The 23,529-nt window shown below is 40.6% G+C and overlaps 1 protein-coding gene across 9 annotated transcripts in view; it reads left to right on the top strand.

Moving 5' to 3' along the window:
• Positions 1-23,529, top strand: part of NFIA (nuclear factor I A) — a 251,359-nt gene that overhangs the window by 195,609 nt on the left and 32,221 nt on the right. For 5 of the 9 annotated variants that reach the window (XM_049807203.1, XM_049807201.1, XM_049807199.1 and 2 more), the window contains 3 exons: positions 1,060-1,188; positions 15,406-15,584; positions 18,125-18,290. In XM_049807203.1, the coding sequence (XP_049663160.1) occupies positions 1,060-1,188; positions 15,406-15,584; positions 18,125-18,290 (474 nt within the window). The remainder of the gene's footprint in view (positions 1-1,059; positions 1,189-15,405; positions 15,585-18,124; positions 18,291-23,529) is intronic. The other 4 variants (XM_049807197.1, XM_049807204.1, XM_049807202.1 and 1 more) reach the window with 4 other exon arrangements.

Below are 23,529 nucleotides of genomic sequence, written 5' to 3'. Positions count from 1 at the left end.
TTTGCTTTTGCACCTGAAACCTCAACTATTCTGCACCTTTGTGTTGCTATATCCCTACGGATATGCAAAATGTCGGATGTACTGTATATACCAGAAATCATGTGTTTTCAGAGTATGTGCAGATAATCAGAATACCCATACGCCTCTAGAACCACAAAAATATAGAAAATAATACAGACACACATACATGTTCTTCATGTCTATGCTGTAATATTCTTTTATCCAAGCATAAATCATACGCAGAAAAGGCTCAGGTTTTAAGAGCCTGTTGCAATATATTCATTCCACTAATTTCTTTGGTGCCATGAGCTTGGTATGATATCAACAGGAGTTATTCTTACAGAGTATAACAAACTGGTCATATTATCATTACACCTTTTCTGCCTGTCCACAGGAGAGGTTTCACCCAATGGCAACTTAACTCTGATTTTCATTGGAAGCCTTTGATATAGTTCAAGGGCATAATAACAACTCTGAAATAATTCCAGTGTGGCTTCTAATATCAAGACACAAATACCATTCACCCTTTAAAAAAATTTGAAAGCAAAAGGGAACCACATAAATATATTACTTTCAAATACCTTTGAAGTCAAGAGAGTAAGGAGAGGCAGAGTTTGAACTCAGAAAACTTCATTCTCTAGTTGTGCCTTGAGTCGTGCAGCACATTTAAAAGATCCATTTGCAATAATCTACTAAACCAGTGAGTGAAAGACAGAACTCATAAAAAGCCTGTAAAAATCCAAATGCTCCAGCTATTACAGATTTCTAAAAATAAAGCAGAGTAGGTTTCAGTAGCAATAATAAGCTGCATCTTATCCATATTTCAGATTTAAAAGAAAAATATGGCTGCCTTTCAGTACTCATTGCTCAGAGCAAACCATGGCCGCTTCTGCCTCAAAAAAGACCACAAATAAAAGTGAGCTTTCAGCTTGCTGTTGTATGCCGTTTCATTTGTCCTTTAAGTTTATCTAGCTGCTTCTGCACCCACTTTCACAATGCATAGGCTGTCGTTCCATGACCTAGCATTATTAAATTGCACTTATCAATCATTCTTGCCAGGAATGCCATCGCCAACTACATTAAAGAAGTCAGAGAAGTCTGGTTTCAGCAGTCCCTCGCCTTCGCAGACCTCCTCCCTTGGAACGGCTTTCACACAGCACCATCGACCTGTCATTACAGGACCCAGAGGTGAGGCCTAACCCAAGAGCCCCCAGGCAGCTTAAGCATTAGCCACGGCACCCAGTGTCCATCCCAGCACCTTTCCACGGAAAGTCATCGCCACGTGTGACCCACCCAGTGAGAGGCTCTGCTTCACAAGCTTGATAACCCAGAGGTTTTAGTTGTCAAGACCTGCGTTTGGTTTTGCTAGGCTGGGCTGTTTGGTAAAACTCCTGATGACCATTCGACAGTGCCTAAGGTGGAAACGCTGGTTTCTGGGGGCTTGGGGTTTTATTTGAAGAGGGTGGGGAAAGGGACAGAATCTGTTACAGAAAGCGTCTTCTGCTTATGTCCATTCACAACATAGATTCATTCTAACTGCTCAAGATAGGGACCCATCACTCACTTCGAACCATGCCTGTCTTCCAGGACTATGGCTTTGTTTCTGCCAGTCGTTTAGTGCTTGTGTTGTTGGTATCAGCGTGCTGAAGAACTGCCTTGTTAGGGGACTCCTTTGAAGCTGGTTCCTGCAATGCTTTGGCTGGTTTTCTTCACACTACTCTTCTGACTGACTTTCCAAGTAAAAGAGATGTCCTCAGGGTCTAGATGTGCTTATACATTTTTGTTAGAAAGATGCATTTGCATTTAGCCTAGAAAACTAAATGCAATACTCGGTTCACATTTGAAAAGGAACTCACTTGGGCATAGTAATATACACAAATGAATGAATCTCCTTACAAACCTTTTTGCAAGATAAAAAAATAGGAATGAATGGTCATGACATGTTTCCTTCTGCTATGAAATTTTGTCTCATTTAGAGAAGAGTATTAAGAAATTGGTCGAATGGTGAAGCATAAAAAGGCATATTAGCAATTCATACTAGAAATTATTTTGAAATGTGTGTTTGGTTTAGTGTAGGTTTACTGAGGGCAGCATAAACCAGGAGGAGCCCCTTTGTCTGCACAGTCCAGGTGATGCAGTGTGAAGTAGTGGAAATACACTAAGTTGAAGCGAGGTCAGAATTGCACTTAATGGGGTTTTGTGCTTTGTTAAATCTAGTTATTGTAGTTTGATTTGTTGTGGTTAATCCCATAAAAATTATTTATTACCCTTAGGCACGCACCTAGATCCTCAGAAGATATTTAGGCGTCTAAGTTCTATACAGATTTCCCTTGAAATTTGGATCTGAGCTATCTGGCAAATATATCTTCTTTTAAAAGCTTTGATAATTGGTGATATAAGTGTGAATAATATGAATGTTCCATTAACATTATATTCAGTGCACATCAGCTGACTCTGAATTCCTGTCTTCTAGAAGTTCAGCCTTTTAGATTTGAGTTGTTGATTGATTAGTTAATAGCCCTTTCTGTATTTAGCTATGTTTTACCTCACATTTATTTTTAAGATCACTGAATGCCTTTCTCTGCCCCTGTTTAGACCCTCCGTATTTTGGATTTTTGTGTGGTTGAGAGAAGAAATGTATCGCTGGTGAGGTCTTGTTTAAATCTCATCTACAGTCTGTTTTAACAAGACTTTTTCTGTGCGCTGGGGGATATCCATCAGCTATGTGAGAAGAACATTCAAAGACAGTCAGAATTTGAAAGAGCAAATACAATGATTAGAGTTCCCAAATTCTGTTTGTTTGGAAGGAGATGTCTTTACTAACTCCATAAAGAAGTAACACTGTTTGTAGTCATCATGGTTCCTAACAGGTTAAGCAAAAACAGTTCTTCTGTAACATCATGTAGAAGCATCTTCTATTTTATGCTTGTTCACAAACAAAGTCTTGTAGACTTTCAGGAAAAATCCCTCTGAATCCATCCATGGATTCTTTAAGTGTCATCATCCTGGAAAAAATCTTGTTCCAGACTTAGTTCTTTGTTCTTTTTGGACATTCCTCTTCAGTATTCTTCTCCCACAGCACACTGGCTGTGTTTATTTCTTTTCTACAACAATCGCTCTGTTAGTAAAGGGTAATATACTGAGATGGATTATTTTCTGCAAATCCAGCTTTGCTCTTTATCCCATTCCCTCCAGTGTACTTTAGGACAGTAAGCAGAAGAGAGAAGCTTTTCAGGTATCGAAAGTGGCAACATAAAGAGTATAATGCAATCGTATAAGAGGATATAATCTTTGAGCAGTTCATATGCACCATTAGTTACTGTACCTTTGTGCAGAAATGATAGGTATAATATAGTACACACATGTTGCATTCTCTTTGGATACATATGCATTATGTAAATGGTCAGTGGCAGGTCATTCTGAGTGGTCTGCAGGAAAGTAAGAGCAGGATTAAATCTTCAGTCTGCAGGGATATTTCAAAGAAAGGAAAGTCGTAAGTAGGTCACCATCAGAGTAAGCTCCTCATCCAACTGAATGACTACAAGAAGGTTCAATCTCCTTCTGATGTTCATATGTGCAAGTTTATCACTTGGATGTGTATATGAGATGCATTTGTAAAGCATGATCAAAATAGACAGCAGAGAAGAAGCTGTAGACTATTCATGGCAGGTGTTGTCATTGACAACCAGTGATTTATAACTTCTCAGGAATATTGCCGAATCTTTCACACACTTCCAAACATTCCTTAGAACACAGCGCATGTCTTATGCTTGGGTATCCCAGGATACTGAGTGCCCTTCCCAGTGATCCCCCAATGAGTCATTCTGGAAACCAAACTTGCTTGGAGGAGGAGCAGATCCTTAAAAGGATTCCTTAGCTATAAGGTGCTCCATTCAATGGACCAGTTGGAAAACCTCTGTTCTCATGAAATTATCTGTACTGTACCGTGTTGTGGAAGGCTGTGCACTAGTTTCCTATCTGCATTGGTGCTGCTGCCAGTACTCAACCCAGCTGGGCAGTAGCCAGCAGAGAGGATCTGAGCTGGCTGACCAAAGGACCAGATGTGCAGTGAGTGCTGGCGCATGGATGCCAATGCTTCAGTGACTCCTCAGTAGTTCCAACAGATGGTGGTAAGATCCAAGTTTCTTTGGTGATAAGCTAGCAAAGTGATTCATGGAGCCTCACTTGATGATGGCAGTTTTTTGGGCATGACTCTATGAATGCACCATATGTCTTCTCTGGACCAGTGTGGTTAGGATTCAGTGTCTGGCAGATGGTAAATTGATCACCTATAGGGTGGCTTTAGCATCACTATCAGTTTTAGAATTTATTTCAAAGCATTGAAAATTCTAGCAGTCAGATCTCTTATCTCCCACGCAGCATACTTTTGTTACCTACGAGTTAGATTATTCGGTGGTCAATGTAGCTCACCACAGTACTCCAGTATTGCAAAGCCATCATGTGTTGCTGGCACCTAACAAAGTTTCCCAGACATTAGCCCACTTGAACTCTTTACCAGACAGTGAAGGATTTAAATAGTATGGGTGACAGCAGTATTTACATAAGTGGTTTTAGGCTTCCATGTATTGCTGCTTACACTCTAGTGACTTTATATCTGGAGCTGGCTGAAATGTTAAATTGACCACGATCTTGTAAACCTAGGACATACAGCAGCCTGTGCTGTAGAGCATTCAAGCATTTCCACAGAATGTGACAGCATAGATCCTGCAAGCCAAAAAGCAAGGAAGAAAAGGCAAGAAAAGAAAAAGAATGAGATGGTATGTTAGGAAGATAAATGAAGGAGAAACACAATTACAAGAAACAAGAAATACAGCACAAAAGGAAGAACTCAAGGAAGTGGGTGTGTGAGCAGAAAGAGAAGAAGGGATGACAGTCAACCAGTGGAGTGGTTCCCATTATATTAATTTCCTCCATAATAAGCATTGCCATTGAGATTTTTATCAGGACAAGGCCTGCCAGGGAAACTATGCAGGATAGTACTCTCTGTTTGTGCCGAAGTGGCAAAAACTTCATGTCACACATCTGGGAAGACATTGTGCCCTTCTCTATCAAAATTCTCCACGGGGTCACCAAAATATCCGTGCCTGTTAGCTGTCCTGTCAGCCAGCTTCAAGTGAATCAAAGGGCTAATTCCTGCTAACTTGCTCCAGAGCTACACAGTGTAAAAGGACATTTTGTACTATCCTATTCCGTACAACTATCCGTGGCTGCTCCTTGATGCTGTCAGCTGGCAGACTAATGTAACCTTCTACTTTCCTTTGAATTTTGACAAAAACAAAGTAGTGCAACTTCATTCTGATACAGACGCGTCAGATCAGGCGATGGTAATGTAACACAGCCAAAAGAGGAGAGAGCCACACCACAAGGGTAAGCAAGTTGAGTAGAAACCATAAATAGCATAACACTGACCAACAGATGAGTGTTGCTTTTGCAACAGTGAAAAGCTACGGTCCAGTTTACAATGTCAGGATAGCTGACTGTGTAGGTGAAGATTTTTATTTTCTCCACTCACTTTGAAATAATACGATGCTGAAGGAAAAACAGTTTCCTAAGAGATGGCCTCAAGGTCAGGGTTTAGTAATTACGAGATACCCTACCCAAACAGCCATCTACTCCCATATCCCAGGCAGGGGAGGGCAGAGAGGAAGGCTTGCAAACGGTTAAAGCTTCAGCTAAACAAAAGTCAGGAACCGTGTAATTAAAACTCTACCTTTGTTGTATTGTAAAGAGTTAGCCTGTGACATAGGAAATATTTAAAGGAGCAGGCTGTTCAGCTAATTTGTGTGTGAGTGAACTGCTTAGACAGTCCTATCCTAAATTAACTGTAAGACCACCCACTGAGATTGCCTCATAAAGGGCCATGATTGCTCAGCTTCGTTTTGTATAACCGTTCAATAATTACTAGATAAATGCATAACTAAAAGCTCTATTACACTAATAATTTGTACTGAGATAGATGTGTGGGACACCATGCTGGGTTAATTTGTCATCCCTGCAGCAAACTTCTAAAGAGGGCTCTTTTGCAGAGGAGTTGTGTTAATATGTTGCTCCAGTGAGGACATGTTAGAGCAACAAGATGACTTGGTCGCTTAATCTCCTAAAGAGGCAAAATGCCTGGAGGGTTAAGTGCCAGAAAGAAGAATGGGGGGTGATTAACACAGTGGACCCAGATTTAAACTCATCCTGACAAAAGGAGCTGATCTAACTGAGCAAAAGAATGAAAAAAGGGGAGTGTTAAAAATACTAATAGGATTTCATGCATCCCTAAAAAATAATATAAAAATAAAGTGCTGCGGGAACAAAGTATTTTACCCGTGCTTTTACTGATTCTGTGTTCAGTTTCTTTGCTCTCTTTGATGTATCCGTGAAGTTAAACTATATGCTTTAAACAGTGCAGTGAACTATAATATTTTTATCTCTGCTTTATGCTAAATTCTTCTAGCTTCAAACACACACAAAAAGCACATTATTGCTTTAAATATGGAACCCATGTTTAAGCATCAGAGCTCTGGATTTTCAACCTCCTCTATTGACAGAACCATAAATCATGTTAAAGTTAAGTGAATTACTGTAGCGTGGAACTATAGCTTTAACAATGTTTATGTAGTATCAGCTTACCATCTACAGAATGAAAGGGGAAAAAAACACTGATATTAGAAATGGGAATGTGGAGTCCTATTAACTTAACAGCAATATATCACTCCAAAGTCACAGATTCCATTACCATGCCCTTTTTAGTATCAAAGCAGAATTATATCATCACACACATAAAGGTTGTGGTTTTTTAGAGAATTTACATTTCTATTGTAAACTTATCAACTGCATTTCATTATAAGAAAGACATGATATATTCTCCTAGCAGTAGTTTTTATCTTATATATGGGAATACATCATGTATATTAAAAACAATAATAATAATAATACGCAAAAGTTGCCAGCATTGGATGTGAAGTAGGAATTCCACAAATAGGTTAAATTAGGGGTTTTTGACCTCTAGCTATGGTCTTGGAAGGGAGAAGTGCTTTCTATAGGTATGATTTTTATTTCTGTACCTATGTAATCAGTTCTATAGTATTCTGATCTCCCAAAGGCAGAAGAATTTTGACATGTTTTAAAACAATCTGCTCAAAATAGCTAACTTAACTGGCCCCCTGCCTATACCAGAATCTGGAACCAGCACTCAGTTCAGCTCCACAGGTTTTCAGAAGCAGCCTGTAATACTCAACAATCCAGAGTACACCAATAAACCCTGTGCCTAAACACAGCTTTAAGCATATTTTCCTTTTGCTAGGAACTCCGTGGGCCTTGGCAAAATGTCCTTCTGCCTCCCACTTGCTACTGCAAAATCTCTTACAGAAAGAGTATTTCTGAACAAAGAGTCCAGGTGCCTTATACCACTCTGGTCTTCAGAGCAGCAAAAAAAGGGCTGATAGCCAGCCCTGACTTGGAGATACCATGGGTCTGTTTTTTCAGCAGTGCTTAGCTGACCACCTGCACTTGACTTCTGGAGATAAGAGATGGATATTCTGTAATTCAGACCTTCTTTTTGATGTCAGGAACAGATCATCCATCCATCATATTTAGGGTATGTGTATCTCTTGCATTGGTCGGCTGTTTAGATTATATTTTGAATGTTTCATCTATGTTTGCCCACATAATGTGGAAGTAAGTATCAGTGATGGCTAAATTTTATGCGTGCTAGGAGGGTAAGGCCTATTTTTGTTCTCCCACCCCATGATTTCCCAGCCTTGTCACTGCAAATGGGAATGCAAGATAGTATCACTTTGAATTTAGCTCAGCCAGGGACCTGTTACTAAACAGCCCCTTTGCATGATTATGGGACTTAACCAATGCTTAAGTTTGCCAGTGAGCTGAATTCCCTTCGAAGGGCTGGTCCTAGGACTGGTCAGTCCTACCCTCAGCAGCTCAGTATTTAAGTAGAGGCAAGTCCTTGCTAACCTGAATAAGAGATTGCTCTACATTTGTCACCCTAACGTCTACTCCTAATGGGCAGTAAGAAAAATGGGGACTTTCAGAAACCTTTGAAAGAGTTACGGGGATGCAGCTCCCATTGAAATTCAAAAGCAGTTAATGAATTCTCTCAGGACCTCTGCAAATCCCAGCCCAAGTTTCTTAATTATTTTTTTCTTGTTTGGGTAACTGCTTTCATCACAAAAATCTGTGGGCTTAAAGCTATTGTTTTAGGCTTCTATTCTTTACCTCTTGTATTGTATTATACACAGAAGTGTAAGTTCCTTTCAACAAATTTGGATTATTGCCAGATCTCCTTATTAAAAAGTCACTCTTCATATTTCCGATAAACACAGCTGTTTCATGGTGTTTGAAAGCATTTCACATCAGCCAGCATGGTGGCTTAGCCAATTAGTACTCTAATATGGTCAATTTTCAGAATAAGTACCTTTGGGGTACAAAGGGTGGGATACATCTTGCATAATTTGAACTGGCACTTGCATCACTTAAATGCTAGGAGAAAGCTAACAGCATGCAGGGAGTTAAAGCAACTTAGAAGCTTGAAGTGGAAATATCTAGCAGTACAAACTGTTCTATAACATTTCCAGTGAAATGACTTTTAAAAAAATACTTTCTTAATTGTAATGAAGCCAATTATAATGGCCTCAAAAACAAGCTGATAAAAATGATCCTGTTTCATTATGATTATAAAGTTACTATTTCTAGGAAGATTGATCAATGTTTAATGAGCTATTAGTAAACTTAATTATCACTTTATAGAGGAAGTATCTGAGCATTGTGCCCTCGTGAAGCCAATCCACTGTTGGCCTGGTTTGATGGACTAGCCCTCATGCCTGTGAAGGAACAGTGGTTTTGATTCCCCAGACCACTACTTCTTTGAACAGGCGGGGAGTGTAGGGTGATAGTAGGCTTTTCCTGAGCGGGAGAAGAACAACACTAAATGACCCTTTCAAAGACTTCAAACGACTTTATGAAGAAAGAAATTTCATCCAGTCATCTGGACTTGAAGGGGTTGGCAAGGCTTTTTGGAAGAGGAGATGGAAGGTGGATGGATCAATATGTCTCCCCATATGTTGGGCTGTGCTGGTGGAGAAATCTGTCTGAGCGCTGCAGGTGCGATCACGAAGTCCCCTTACCACATCAGTGAGCACTCCCTGGGAGAAAGGATCCCATGCGTCTTTATTAGGACTGCTTCTTTGTTCCAGGAGAAGGGCCTGAGAAGGGTACTAAATATCTGAAGAAAACTATAACCTGTTTCAAATTAACTGATTCTTTATTATCTGATCATTCAGTTGAATAGAATTCACAATTTTGGCTCTTCTTCATTCGCCTTAGACATGTGAAGTGCTACCCTAATCAATGAATGCAACTTATTTTATTGGTTACTTAGTTTGTTATTGGCTACTACAAATCAAGAAAGGAAAAGACAAGACAGGCTTGCATAATCAGACGTTTGAATTCAGTGTTCTGAAAAATCCTCTTACTTCTGTGCTGCACAGCACCACGAACTCATAAAACACTAAAAAATCCAGTATAGCGTGCAACAGCTGTACTGCATAATTACTTGGCCCAATAGCAGTAGTTTTAAAATATTGGTATATCTGTTGCAGGCCACCATACATTATCATCTCATTTTCAATAAAAACTCTGGGATGTTTCAGATGAGCTTCAATGGAATTAGAATCATGTGTGCTTTGAAATATTTATGCTTGCCTTGAGATGGAAGGATAATTCCTGCCTCCAACCCCCCCTCCCCCCCAATAACAGATTTAATAATGCCAGATAGTCCAACTCCTCCATACCTACAGCAGGTAGAAATGAAGTTCTGATCTGGAATACACATTTTCGTAGGTTGTAGAACTTATATTTTATGTCATTTAGTGAGGTCAATAATAAAATATAAATGTCACAGGCTGAAAGACGCCAAGAGAAATATGGTTTGGCAGCATGGAGCTGCTTAGGGATACATAAATAATAAGTCAATAAGTAAATAAATAATAGACAAAGACCTATTTTATCTTCCATTTGAAGATCTCAAAGAATTTACAATCACTGATAGAGACTTGTAATATCCCATCAGAAGCATATAAGTAGTAATGGCCCCTTCTCATACCCAGGAAAATTTGCATCACTCTAGGCGTGGGTTTTGGAAGCAATGACTTTATAATTTTTATTAAGCATTTCTGAAAATCATGACTGAAGGGGCTTGTCCATGGTCACTTGCCCCTTTTAGAGGCAAATAGGGAAAATAGCAACATGCTCCACTACCTCACGCCCTTTAACTGATTAAAAATGTTTGTGAGGATCTATGCAGTTGGAAACACGGTTGTGTTCTGCAGTGAGAACTTGTTTGAAAGGCCATTTTTGCATACACCAGGGCTGGTGACCACAACACAGCTATCGGAGTAATGGTCTGTATCTGGGCCAACAGTTTTTAGACTTCAGTGTTTAATTCTCTCTCTCTAGTATAAGACAGGCACACTTGTAATGTTGATCAGTTTAATAGTCATAGATTCTTCCTTTTATCAAACAGCTCTTCCTTTTGCCGCTTGAGAAATTTGGTATGTCCCAGTCAAAGACTGCAAAAACAAACCTTTTGGAGATCCTTTTTCTATTTGTTACTTCTTATGCTAACCCATCTACTCTGAGAAAATGAACCCTACAAGTCAGTATATGGCACAGACTGGGGACTGATGCCTATTTGGTCTTCTTTCCTTCCCCAGTCTTCCCTGTGATCAACAGAAAACCCTTCAAGGCTGTGCTGAGGAGTTGGCCAAGACTCCGAAGAGGAACCACTTTCTCCTTCTTGCGGCACTTTACTTTCCTAATTATTGTTGATCATTTCTGCATTCATTTTTCTTCTCTCTTTCTTTGGGAAGATCACTGACAAATGCTTTCTACTTTGTTTTCTACCCTGACACACTGAGGAGGTCAAGGCAACAGAGAAAGACCCACTACTTACATGCCTATGAATATTTCTAATAACCATAACATGTCTTTCATATAGCAAATCAAATTATTAAATGAAGAGCGTGATGGGTTGACCCTGGCTGGACGCCAGGTGCCCACCAAAGCTGCTCTATCACTCCCCCTCCTCAGCTGGGCAGGGGAGAGAAAATATAACAAAAGGCTCATGGGTCGAGATAAGGACAGGGAGAGATCATTCAACCAATTACTGTCATGGGCAAAACAGACTCGACTTAGGGAAAATTAACTTAATTTATTGCCAATCAAACCAGAGTAGGGTAATGAGAAATAAAACCAAATCTTAAAACACCTTCCCCCCACCCCTCCCTTCTTCCTGGGCACAGCTTCACTCCTGAATTCTCCACCTCCTCCCCCCCAGCAGCACAGGGGGACGGGGAATGGGGCTTGGGGTCAGTTCATCACACGTTGTCTCTGCCGCTCCTTCCTCTTCAGGGGCAGGACTCCTCACGCTCTTCCCCTGGGCCCCAGAGTGGGGTCCCTCCCACGGGAGACAGTCCTCCACAAACTCCTCCAACGTGGGTCCTTCCCACGGGCTGCAGTTCTTCACAACTGCTCCAGTGTGGGTTCCTTCCACGGTGTGCAGTCCTTCAGGAGCACACTGCTCCAGCGTGGGTCCCCCACAGGGTCACAAGTCCTGCCAGAAAACCTGCTCCGTGGACTCCTTTCCCCACAGAAACGCAGGTCCTGCCAGGAGCCTGCTCCAGCGCGGGCTTCCCATGGGGTCACAGCTTCCTTCGGGCACCCAACTGCTCCGGCGTGGGGTCCTCCACGGGCTGCAGGTGGAGATCTGCTCCCCTGTGGACCTCTCTGGACTGCAGGGGGACAGCCTGCCTCACCAGGGTCTTCACCACGGGCTGCAGGGGAATCTTCGCTCCGGCGCCTGGAGCATCTCCTCCCCCTCCTTCTGCACTGACCTGGGGGTCTGCAGGCTTGTTTCTCTCACATATTCTCACTCCTCTCTCCAGCTGCAGTTTCTGTGCCACGGCAACGGGTTTTTTTCCCCTTCTTAGATCTGTTATCCCTGAGGCACTACCATTGTCACTGATGGGCTCAGCCTTGACCAGCAGCGGGTCCATCTTGGAGCCGGCTGGCATTGGCTTTGTCGGACATGGGGGAAGCTTCTCGCAGCTTCTCACAGAAGCCACCCCTGTACCCCCCCCCCCAAAACCTTGCCACACAAACCCAGTACAAGAGCCATACTTTGGAAAAGCTACATACAGTGTAGTCGCAGGCCTAGCTTTGAATTTCCACATGTTTCCTGGGGACAATTTTTTATTCCTTCTTGTTTGATTGAAATAGCATTTCCATCTCCTTTTCACCCAGTGGAAGAAAAGGAATTAATTTGTTCCCAGATGTGTACATAGGACAGTGCAGTTGCGTAACAATTTCAAATAGTATTAACAGAGCTGGTGCTAAAATGAATTTTTTTTTAATAAATGTCTAAAAAATCTCTATCTGTTTTTTACTTAATTAGTTGTTCACCACATAAATTTTCATTTCTCACTTTTATCTTCATCCTTCATCTTCCATTTGGCATACAAGGAAAGGGGAAACTATAAAAGGACATATGAAGAAAGAGGGGAAGAATATGTTTTATATCCAAAAAAAGGACAGAAATGTTGTATGCTAATCAAAATCTTGTTGTAGTCATCAAAATGTTTACCACCAACTTTATTGAATCAATATTGGTGGCAAAATATTTTTACAAGCTCTAAAACAACTGTTGCTTCCTGGAGAAGGTGATGATACATTCATACCTGTCAAGTAGCTATGACGTAAGTGTCATTAAAGCAGTTGCACCTCAGGGGTTGGTCTAAGTGAGATCAGAGCCTGACACTTTGGGTGGAATTCACCTAACTGAAGGGATGTGTGTAGACTGGAGGTATCTACGTCGGAGCTACTACCAGTGGGCTTCCTTTACATCCACTGGTAAGCCAGTCAGTGTGGTCAGTGAAGTCTAGTCAAAGGCAGTGGTCTATTTTTGGATGAGAAGAACGGCTCCTTAGACACCATTAGTCCTGTTTAGCTCTCCAATGATTCTAAGATAATTAGCTCCATGGTAGACACCCACACTTACGAAGGTGAATCCCACATTATCTCTACCTTGAATAGCACACTTCAAAGTTACAGCCTCTCCCAGGAGTTTGGGGACAGGAAAATAGCCTTCATTTCTTCCTTTGAAGATTTGGGTTCTTTATCTGAAGAGTTTTCAAATATACTGTAATTTAAGATGCAAACTCAGAACAAAACTATTTGTCTTAAAAGTGAATAAGAAATAATTAACTAGGTTTGTAAAAAACAAGAGATAAGCCCAGATGTGCAGACAGGTTGAACAGGCTGGGCACACAGGTGTTTGCCTTGGCCATGGAATAACTGTCAACATTTCCATAACAAGGAGTGTGGGATATGCTGCTTCTTGTTTCCTTTTCCCAAGTGCAGCATTGCAGACCTAGCACGGCTGTGGGAAGACACTGTTTTCCAGTTCAGCCCACGTGCCACAATATCTAGCTGTTAGAAGATAGGTATGGCCCATGCTTTCAGAAGCATTTCTCTGGATATACATCTACTTTGATCGGAGATTGTGGAAGGCTGTATGCTGCCTTTTGGTTCCTCAACTCCATGCTTTCCTTCAGTGGCATTTTCCCATTTAGTACCACGCATTTAGTATGGGTTTCTCTTCCTGTTGTGAATATTTTAAACAGTATTAAAGGGAGCAAACTGGGAAGACTTGTGGGGTTAAGAAGGATACAGGAGAACTTTTCATGGCGAGGATGAGAGCTTCATATTCATCCCATATCAGCACCCAGGCATGACTGCAGCTCTTTTTTGGTGGTGGTGTCAAAGCAATCATTCCTGGCCAGTCGTGGAGAAAGAAGTACATAGAAGTGCTGCCCAGCCAACCCTTAATGAATGTTTATAGGATAATGCAGTAAGTTTCCTTGCTGCTGTCTCTAAGTACATGTTTTATCCACATCTTCAGGCTCTGAGTTTGCTAATGGTTTAATAATTCTTAAGAAAAAAAATTATTAATAAAGTGTCATATTATTAAACTGGCGATGAACAAGACTGAGAAGCAGATTTTAGCTTTTATTTAACTGAGGGTTTTTCATAACATTTGTCATGAAATGAGTGTTTGCTCATTTGTATTTGATTTAAGTTAACTTTCCTGCTTCTCCAATTTTTTGAGAAGTGCCAAAGGCTTTTTTTCCCTCTTGTATATTTAACTTACTTCAAAGGCAACACATGAGTTTCTGTAGGACATTACCTCCCTTGCATAGCCTTTATCGAATAGGTTATGTGTGGTGTACCAGTGCAGTATATGCACATGGACACCCTTGAAAGATTACTAGGATAGCATGCCAAGGGAGCAACAGGGCTCTAATGATGACTATTTGGTGAGAAATAAAACTATGATTTACAGATGAGCTTGTGCGCAACCAGATTAATTGCCCATTCTAAAGGAAGAGTGGATTCTCATTTTTGAGGGGAAAGGGAGTATTCGTAGCACTACGAGCGGCAGCAGTTGCTGCCGCATGGTGACAACTGACAGTGGAAAGCACCGTTAGCTAACAAGGGTCCAACCCAATGTATCTCGAAGGCCAAGGAACTGGGCAAAGGTGTCACATAATGGAGGAGAGCATAAGGCTCTTCAGGTGCACTTGTAGTTCTGCTGAAATCAGCTGAGGGTAAAATCCGTCATTGCCAATGGGCTTGTGTACATTACACCTTTACACCTTCACTGTAGTACATTTTCCAGCTGGCTTGTTGGCCCATAAATTCACCAAATTAAACTTCATCCCTGAATGTAAGCTGGGGGCTTGCTGAAGATTTGAGCCTAACACTATTCAGAAGAAATGTAAATGTAATTTTCAAAACGATCTCGCCACTTTGTGCATGTTCATTAGATGAAAACATGTTACTTAAAATAAATGTTCCTAAACTGAGGTGGAAAAAAACCCCAACAACAGGAAGTGTTAGACCATCTTTAAATTATCAACCATTTATAGTACAATATAAAATGGATTCATATGTGCAAATCCAAGTTATATGAAATGTCAATTAAATCAACCCTAATCTCCCAAATACATTTTTTATTGCCTGATTGATGAGGACTGCTCTTAAGGTGATGAATAGTTTTCACTTTCAGAAAGGACTGCTGATTCCTATACGTGTCCACTAAAAATACAAAAAAATCCTTCAAAATGTCTGGCTCTGTTTGCTTTCAGGATCTAGATGAAGCGAGTGTAGGACACAATGTGGTCTAATATATTAATTGTGAAGATCAGATGTATAAACAATACTGTACATTTAAAAAAAGACTAAAAGTAAAACTTCAGTAGATTAAAACTGTTTTATTTTCCAAAGGCAAAACTCTATATAACTTCTTTGTTTTCTTTCCTATAGCAAGTCCACATGCAACACCATCGACTCTTCATTTTCCAACATCACCCATTATTCAACAGCCTGGGCCATACTTCTCACACCCAGCAATCCGCTATCATCCTCAGGAGACTCTGAAAGAGTTTGTCCAACTTGTCTGCCCCGACGCTGGTCAGCAGGCTGGACAGGTGGGGTTCCTAAATGTAAGGAAGCCGTTTTTATTTCTTCAGAAGTGTTTGTCCTATGTAAAATTAACCATGGGATTATGGGATTATTTTAACAGCATGTTGCATACAGGAACACACCTTGAATAGTCATTGGAAGAAAAAAAAAAAATGCTGCTACTGCAAAAATATTTAAAAAAACAACAAAAGAACTCCCCCAAAAAACCACTCGACCACATTGTGGTGAAGTTAAGTTAAACTGTCAGAGAAGCTGGTGATACAGTGACCTTTTGGGTCCCTCCACAAATGACTTTGCTGCATGCGTTGTAACCCTAGTGGAACCAGGGTTAACAAAATATGAAGGCAGAATAATTTTTATTAATTATTTTTGAAGTTCAGGGGAGAGTGGGGGGGGAGGAGCAGGAAAAGGGAGGGTGAGAAACAGATGTTTCAGATCAGCTAAGTTCATTAAAAAAAAAAAAAATACTGCCTTATAGCACTTTAGATCAAGTTGACCAGTACTTGAACTCAAGATGTTAAAAGTACAGTTTATTATGGTTTGTTATTTCTGTAAGCAGTTATCTTTTCCCCTTATCTCTATGAAAAATTAAGCAGAGTTCCAAAGCTTCAAATAACCATTTTCATTTTTTTTTAATCAAATAAAGTGAATCATCTTGCTATTATTGAAATAGCATTCCGGTCAAATACAGAATTTATAAATTTTATGTAAATCAAATCTAAAATAATGCTCTGAATATTTCATGAAATGTAATGCATGTAACTTTTTCTAGCCAATGAAGTAATAACTGGCAAAATTACTGCTTCTCTCCTGACATACATACGATTGAAAGTGTTAATGAGAATTAGTTTAATTATTAGCATCTAAATTATTACACTTATTTAATAAGCTATATTGTTCTCAGTGCTTTCCTTTCCCTAGCAGAAAAACTGACTCTGCTTATTCCAGCCAGTACTGGCTTTGAATAATGTCTGCAATATGTTAGCAGATACATTTATGTCTAGACAACAAATCAATATAGTGCTTTTCTTTTTCCTTGAGTATTCATTTGCTTAATTTATCCCAAACCATTCAGCATTATGAACTGTTAGCACACTCACAATGAACATACAGCAGGGGTCTTCTTGGCAGGAAAGGGACCTAATTGTGAGACAAGATAGTGTTTGAGAGATGTCACTAATATATTAGTTTATTAAAGGTACTGGATGTTGGAAAAATAAATATCCCTGAAGGATTGCTTCTTACTGCAAACACTAGTAACTGCAGTCTTTGAAGTCAGTGGGAGTGCTTAAGTTAAATGCAGATGAATTTGAGTCTTATTTATGTCCTGAACCATGTTTGCTCTAGCACAAGTGTGATTTGCACCCACACGACTTTAAGGCCTTTTGTCGGTGCCAAAGCAGGTGAAATGAAAATAAGGTCCCAAGCGTTTGCCAGCACGAGTATTCTGTCCCCAGTAATTCAGGCTAATGGAAAGCCTAACAGGAATTAAAATATTATTTTCTTTAGCAGTACTTAGAATATGGATCTGTGTTTAAAGCTGAGCTTTTATCATCAATGGAAAAGCCAATGCTCAGTGCCAGAAGAACTGCAGTGAGATCAATTTGTAGAGTGCTGTCGAAAGTGATCTCATCATTTTTGTCACTAAAATGGAACACCTGATTCACAGGCTGTCCTGCTTTCTCTTTATAATGGTAGTTGGCATCTATCCGTATGGTTTTCAAGTGTCCAGGCTGCGTTACGTTTAAAATGTAAACTTAACAAGTTGGGGGAAGGGGTGGCTTTTTTTTTCTAAGCCTGCTTCTTGTTTTTGTGATACTTGAAAACACTTTGACTTATGGACAGGTTTTTCTGGTGATTAACTGAAAGACTACACTTGCATATCTAGGCCCATTCTGCCCGTGACTGAGCACATCCCAGACTAAGGGAGGGTGTTTTTTTTCCTGATGTGTAAAATGAAGCAGTTCTAAGTTCAGTCATTTCTCCATATGATCCTAATGGCAACTAAACTGTGAGCTGCACTGTTGCTAACTCAAAAGGGATGTGGGAGACCAGTTACTTTAATATATACTCATTCATCTTCCTGTAATAAGATATCAGCATGACTTTTAAGACCACCAAAAATGCTTGTTTTTTCTCTTAATGAGCAGTATCTTTAAGAAATTTACACTCAAGTCCTAGGCACTGATATCCTAAGGGTATAACAGAGGCACGAAACTGGGGATTTAAGGGGTCAAAAATACTGCTTCAGCTCTCACTGGTCATGAGTTAGTGGCTGCAGGAAATGTAAAGAGTAGTAGACTTTAATCCAGGGCAGTTGAGAGCAGCTGCTAATAGGACGAATGTTTAAAAGTGAGAATTTCTGTAGTTTCACAAGGTTCACGGGGTTTGAGACAAAGTTCCTTGAAGTCAATGGAGAATTTGACCCAGCACTTTCTTTGCCACTTCTCAAGTAATTGTAAATGTATTGCACATAGCTTTCAACTAGATTGTTATTGCTGGAGGTTCCTAATAGCTGATTTTTAGTATAATTTTTGTTTGTTTGCTTGTTTTTTGGCAGCCCAATGGTAGCAGCCAAGGCAAGGTGCACAATCCATTCCTTCCTACCCCAATGTTGCCACCACCACCTCCGCCACCAATGGCTAGGCCTGTGCCTCTGCCAGTGCCAGACACAAAACCTCCAACTACATCAACAGAAGGAGGGGCCACCTCTCCCACTTCTCCAAGTAAGTATAGACGCAGCGGGAACCAAGGGCTAACAGCAGCGCGCGATGTGCTGCGATCACCGTCTATCAGCTATTCAGAGATGAGGACTGGACTAGCTCTCGGGAAGCAGGAGAGCTCTCTGCTCTGTATATGATGGACAAAATTCTGAGCTGCTTCTGTATTAACGAGAAAAGAGTTAGCTTAAGGTTACTGTTTTATTTCTGACTTTGTTGGCATTTCACATGACCACGTATGAGAGCAATCAAGGCCAGTAGCTAAGCTGTGACACAGACCTCGGACTTCTGGGATCTTGTTTACTGTCACGAGGAGGCAAGTGGGTATCTCAAGTCAGGCTTTAGAAGATAGACACTACATGGAAGTCAGACAGATAGCCTCATCGAAAACATTGCTGCTTATACATACTGAGCTAAACTAACAACTCTTTTGAGTTCACTTCATTTATAGTTCTTTTGGGAATAAGTCTTCCTAGATTAACCCAGACGTCCTTCCCTTATGACTTGGTTCCCGAGCCCTGCATTTGGGGCAAGAAGCTATGGTATTTCTTAGGCCCAGGGAGAAAGCTTTAATCTTCTCTCCACCACCCACACGGCTCCCATATGTATTTTGTGTAGCCACAAGTCAAATATACAAATTCCTGGATACACACTTGGGGATACCACTTTGGACTCACTCTTCTGGGAAACAAATGCGATTCAGCTGGGTTTGATGCTTTAAAAAAGTCTGGATGTTCAGGGAGTTAATTGTGAAATGATTTAATGAAGCTATGCTCAAACTGACATTTAAAAACAAAAGGGAAGCTTTCAGTGCTTTAATGGCAACTGTAGGGGACTTGTTCCACAGTGAAGGGAGTCCAAATAACATCCACAAACAAAAATCAATCTAATCGAAAGAGCAAATCCCTTTGTGTGCTTTTCAAGCTTATTATTTAAATGCTATATGCAACCACTGCTTGATGTGCAAAGAGGTATTCACTATTCAGACCATGTGAAACCTACATTTTTAAAGCTTTATATACTGGTCAGGAGATTTGCACAGGTTCCAGGGGGCTTTTTTAAAATCTGGTAGTTCTCGGAGTTTTGCATTGCCTTCTGCTACGCGATAGTGCACAACTGCAAACTCAGCAAGATGCTCTGGCTCGCTTCAAAATTAAAATGGGTTTTAGTATGAGACAGTCTGGTAAGATTGTGAACGTGATCTTCTAGAATCAGGACTTCTAGAATTGATCAGCAGATTTTTGTTGAGCTAAGAAGTTGATTCATTCCCTCCCCTCCACTCCTCTTTCTGACCTTAGACCAACACTTGTGCTATCAGGAAGTTTTGACGCTTTCTGACAGGAGATACCGTCTCTTAAGTCCTATCAATAAGATTCAGTGGTGGAATCTAAAAGGTTAATGATTAGTCATATTTATGACTGAATATAGTCAGCAATGCCTTACTATTTCCTTGTCTTCAGAACCGGGAAAAATGAAACTAGGTCAATGTGTATTTGTCATTACAGTTGTGACTCAGTTTACTGGCAGTGTGTGGTGTCTAAAAGAAAGAAATTCCCAACATCATTTTACCAGTAATCTTAATACTTAATTTTTATGATACTGTGATCATGTAAACAAGCTAAATGTGCGTCTGGCCTGATTCTCAGCTGGCATAAAAACTGGCATTGTCCGCTGAAGTTTGCAGAACACCACCCATCGGTATCGGCTCAGGCTGGTCACTGTGGCTCAGTGTTCAGCAGACAGCTGCCACGTTAATTGGGAATCGAGGTTTTCTCAAGAGCAGCCAGTTAATGGTATTTAAACAAAAGATTAGGAAAATAATTACTGTTTGTTAATTAGCTACGCTGATGTCTAAACATATAGTTCTGTACATACTCAGGCATGCATCTTCCTTTTGGTAAGGGTTTTGAATAATAGTGACTTGAGTTGTAAAGAAGCATATAATTTAATTTAGGGACAAATTTTACAGACAAGTAGATTATAGGAAACATTTTGTAAGAAAAAATATTACATACATACCAAAGCCAGTGGAAGTGGCTGGCCACGTAAAGCGTAAAACAAACCGAAGTTCCTAGCCTTGCAGTGAGAGTTTACCAGAAGGGCCCACTGGACTCCATTTAGTGTGTCAATCAGTACCAACCCTCCATTTTCGTCGGTGTTTGTTTTTTCCTTAACTAAATATTAGCCTTCAAATAGCAAGTGCAGATTCACCAGAGTTTCATAAAAGCCGCACAAAAAGGTGTTTTCCATGGTTACGAACTGCTCGAGTGCACCGGTTCTGGGAGTGTCGCTGGGTTATGGCTGACTGCCCTGCAGAGCTTTAGGATATTGGAAAGTCACTTATGCAACAAAGGCAGGAGTGATGTTAGATTTTGGCCAGACTCTCTCCTTAGCTGTGTGGAGGAGAATGAAGCCCCCCCCCCAGGCAAATGGAGTGAAAGGGGTTGGCATTTGCTCCGTTCTCCTTTCCTTTTTTGGTCTAGCAGAAAGCCCTCTGCAGAAACAGAATACAGTTACGGCCCTACCAAAAATTGGAATATGGCCCTCCTGAGGGGTACAGGAGCCAGGAGCAGCTGTTCAATACAGTATGGCCTCCTGGGAATGAGAGCTAAAAATCACAACAAGGTGGTTAATGATTCTCAGAGCAATAGTGAAACTCTCCAGCTGTGACATTAACCAAAACATGAACATTAGTGCTGTCCAAGGAAGGAAGAGCCCCTGGAGATGCACGTCGGGGATTTGCCGCTACTGGGTGGCCAGGCATGCTCTGGGAGTTGAAAATTTCAGCTGCGAATCCTATCCCTTTGGAAAGCCAGCATTTTCCTCAGTGAGATGACACAATGGAGATGGGATGCATGAGGTTTGGGAGGGTTCATTTTTCCTCCATAAAAAGCCTTTTCAATAGAACACATCCTTGATATCAGAAGCAGTCCCAAAATTATCTTATCTCAGATCTCTTCTTGATTTTGTTTGGTTGGTAACCCATAACAAACACAACACAATATTTTCTTGACAGTTTCTGGGTTTACTATCTCATTGCCCAAAGAAAACACTACCTCTACTGCATGCCACTTGGACTTTATCACTATCATAACTGAATCTGAGTGTTAGAATCTGTGGCCCTCATTCGGATGCAGAGTCTAAGATACTGCCATCCTGTACACCATGATTTTTAATGAGCACTTTTAAACTAAATGTAATTTTCTAAGGTTCACAACTCTGCATGGGGAAAAACTTAGCTATTTTCCCTTGTTGGGCAAGATCGTTATCAGTTAATGTCCCTTTGCACAAAGGAGTTTTCGTGTTAAACAGCAGTTGTGTCAGGATGGGAAGAATGATCTTGTGCCTATAGTATTGGATTCATAATCAGATTGGATTTCTCTCCCGCTCTCTGCTATGCATTGACTGAGCACCCTCTGGGCAAGCCATTTTAGCTTTCTGTTCACTCCTTTCCCCATCCATAAAAAAGAGGGTGATGACTGTATCATTTAATTTGTTAGAATTTGCAGTTCCCTCTCAGATACTCAGCTGCAGAATGCATTGCGGTAGAAAATGCTGTATTGCACCACGTTCCTACGGTTAATTCTCTCGCTACAACCGCACGATGGCTAAACTGATTCCTAGTCCTTTGTGAAACAGTACAGCTCATCATATCAAGCACATGTACCTGTCGTCTTGGTCTGTAAAAGAGAGACCTAGTGGTACATTAGGTTATCGTTCACCCAAATCATCTTTACCAACCAAAAGTTTATCCTTTTAATCCAGAACTGTCTGATAAATGACACACGCCTATACTTAATAGAAACTATTTCAGGAAAGTGTATTTTAAATTAACATTCTCCTACTGCAGGCAACTTTAAAATACATGACATTCCCAAAAGTGTTTGTTTGTCTTGTCTTTCATACAATTTCTTGCCATTTTGGCTAAATATCAAAGCTGTCTGTGTGAGCAAATGTTCTTTCTCTGCCAGCTCCTGTTTTGCTTGTTCCTGAAGTGAAGCATCATAGCAAATTTGTGGCATCACATTCATTTCCTTGGCTATGGGCTATGATGTTGCAAACGATCCTTAGTGAATTCCAGTAGCAGAAAGACTAGGCTGGGCAGGAAGAGGTTTCTATTCAAGCCCAACGGGCCAGCTATCAGCTAGTGTAAACTAGTGTAGATCTATGCAATTCCCAGGGAGCAAAGTTGATAAAGATCAGGAGAAGATCTGCCTAAGACACCTGGCTTCTGTTCTTTTCCATGCTTTGGCTTTTCCCTTTCCTAAAAAGGAGTTTGAAGACCCCACCACAGGCTTAGCCTATGTATACTAAAATATAGTATGACCCAGCTTTAACCAGTGAGAGCAGTTTGCCCCATCCTAATCTGAGAACAGAGTACAGGGATCAGAAGTGGTAAGACTTCCAGGAATCCCACCTCCATGTCAAACAAGGATATTTATATGAAGACGTTAAGATATGGCTAGAAGCCATGTTGGTGGTAGTCTAAGCAACACTCAGTACTGCTCCCTTTTCTGAACCAAATTTCACGGGAACAGGAGTCACTGCTAATGTGTATTCCATGTCAACTTAATATTCTGAGCCAAAATTGCCCCTTACAATCCGCAAACATCTCGTGACATTTTACAGTGAAGTGAGACTAGCATCTTGGGAGAGTCCAGTGTAAAGCCTGCTCTGCATATATGTAGTTTTGGTCACTTCTTGGCTCTAGCAATGTAGTTATATGACCTTAAGGAAATACCAAGCTGACATCTGAGTATTTTCAGAAAGCAAGTTAAACATAGTTTGGAGCATTACAGAAGAAAGGTATACATAGTAATTCACCCAGCAAGGTTTGAGGGGACTTTTGTGCATATTATACAGTTTTCAAATGCTTTAGAATTTTTGTTTGAACAGAGAAACCATTTAAGACAGCGTTCTGATGGTTTCCCTTTGATTTTCTACCAAATATCACAGGAAAAGTATCTGCCAACAGGGAACCGTAAACAAGATCTTGAGTTCCTTCCCTTCTGAGTGGAACTTACCTGCTCCAAGGGATTAAATGGCCTCTCCACTCATTCTGCTTTCCTAAAAGTAGACCAGGAGAACCAAACAACAGATGTTTGATTTTTGAGCTTTAAGTTAGTCTTCCCTACTGCAGAAGGATTTTTTTAGTCTTGCACAACATAGGGTTCAGTAGTTAGTTAAAAAAAAAAACCACCATAAAACAGTACAGAAGAATCTTAATACGTGGCACTAGCAACAG

The sequence above is a fragment of the Accipiter gentilis genome, chromosome 8, assembly GCF_929443795.1.
Source record: "Accipiter gentilis chromosome 8, bAccGen1.1, whole genome shotgun sequence".
In the NCBI taxonomy this organism is placed as follows: Eukaryota; Metazoa; Chordata; class Aves; order Accipitriformes; family Accipitridae; genus Astur; species Astur gentilis.
Note: the sequence above shows the minus strand (reverse complement) of the source record. Positions and strands in the feature narration are given on the sequence as shown.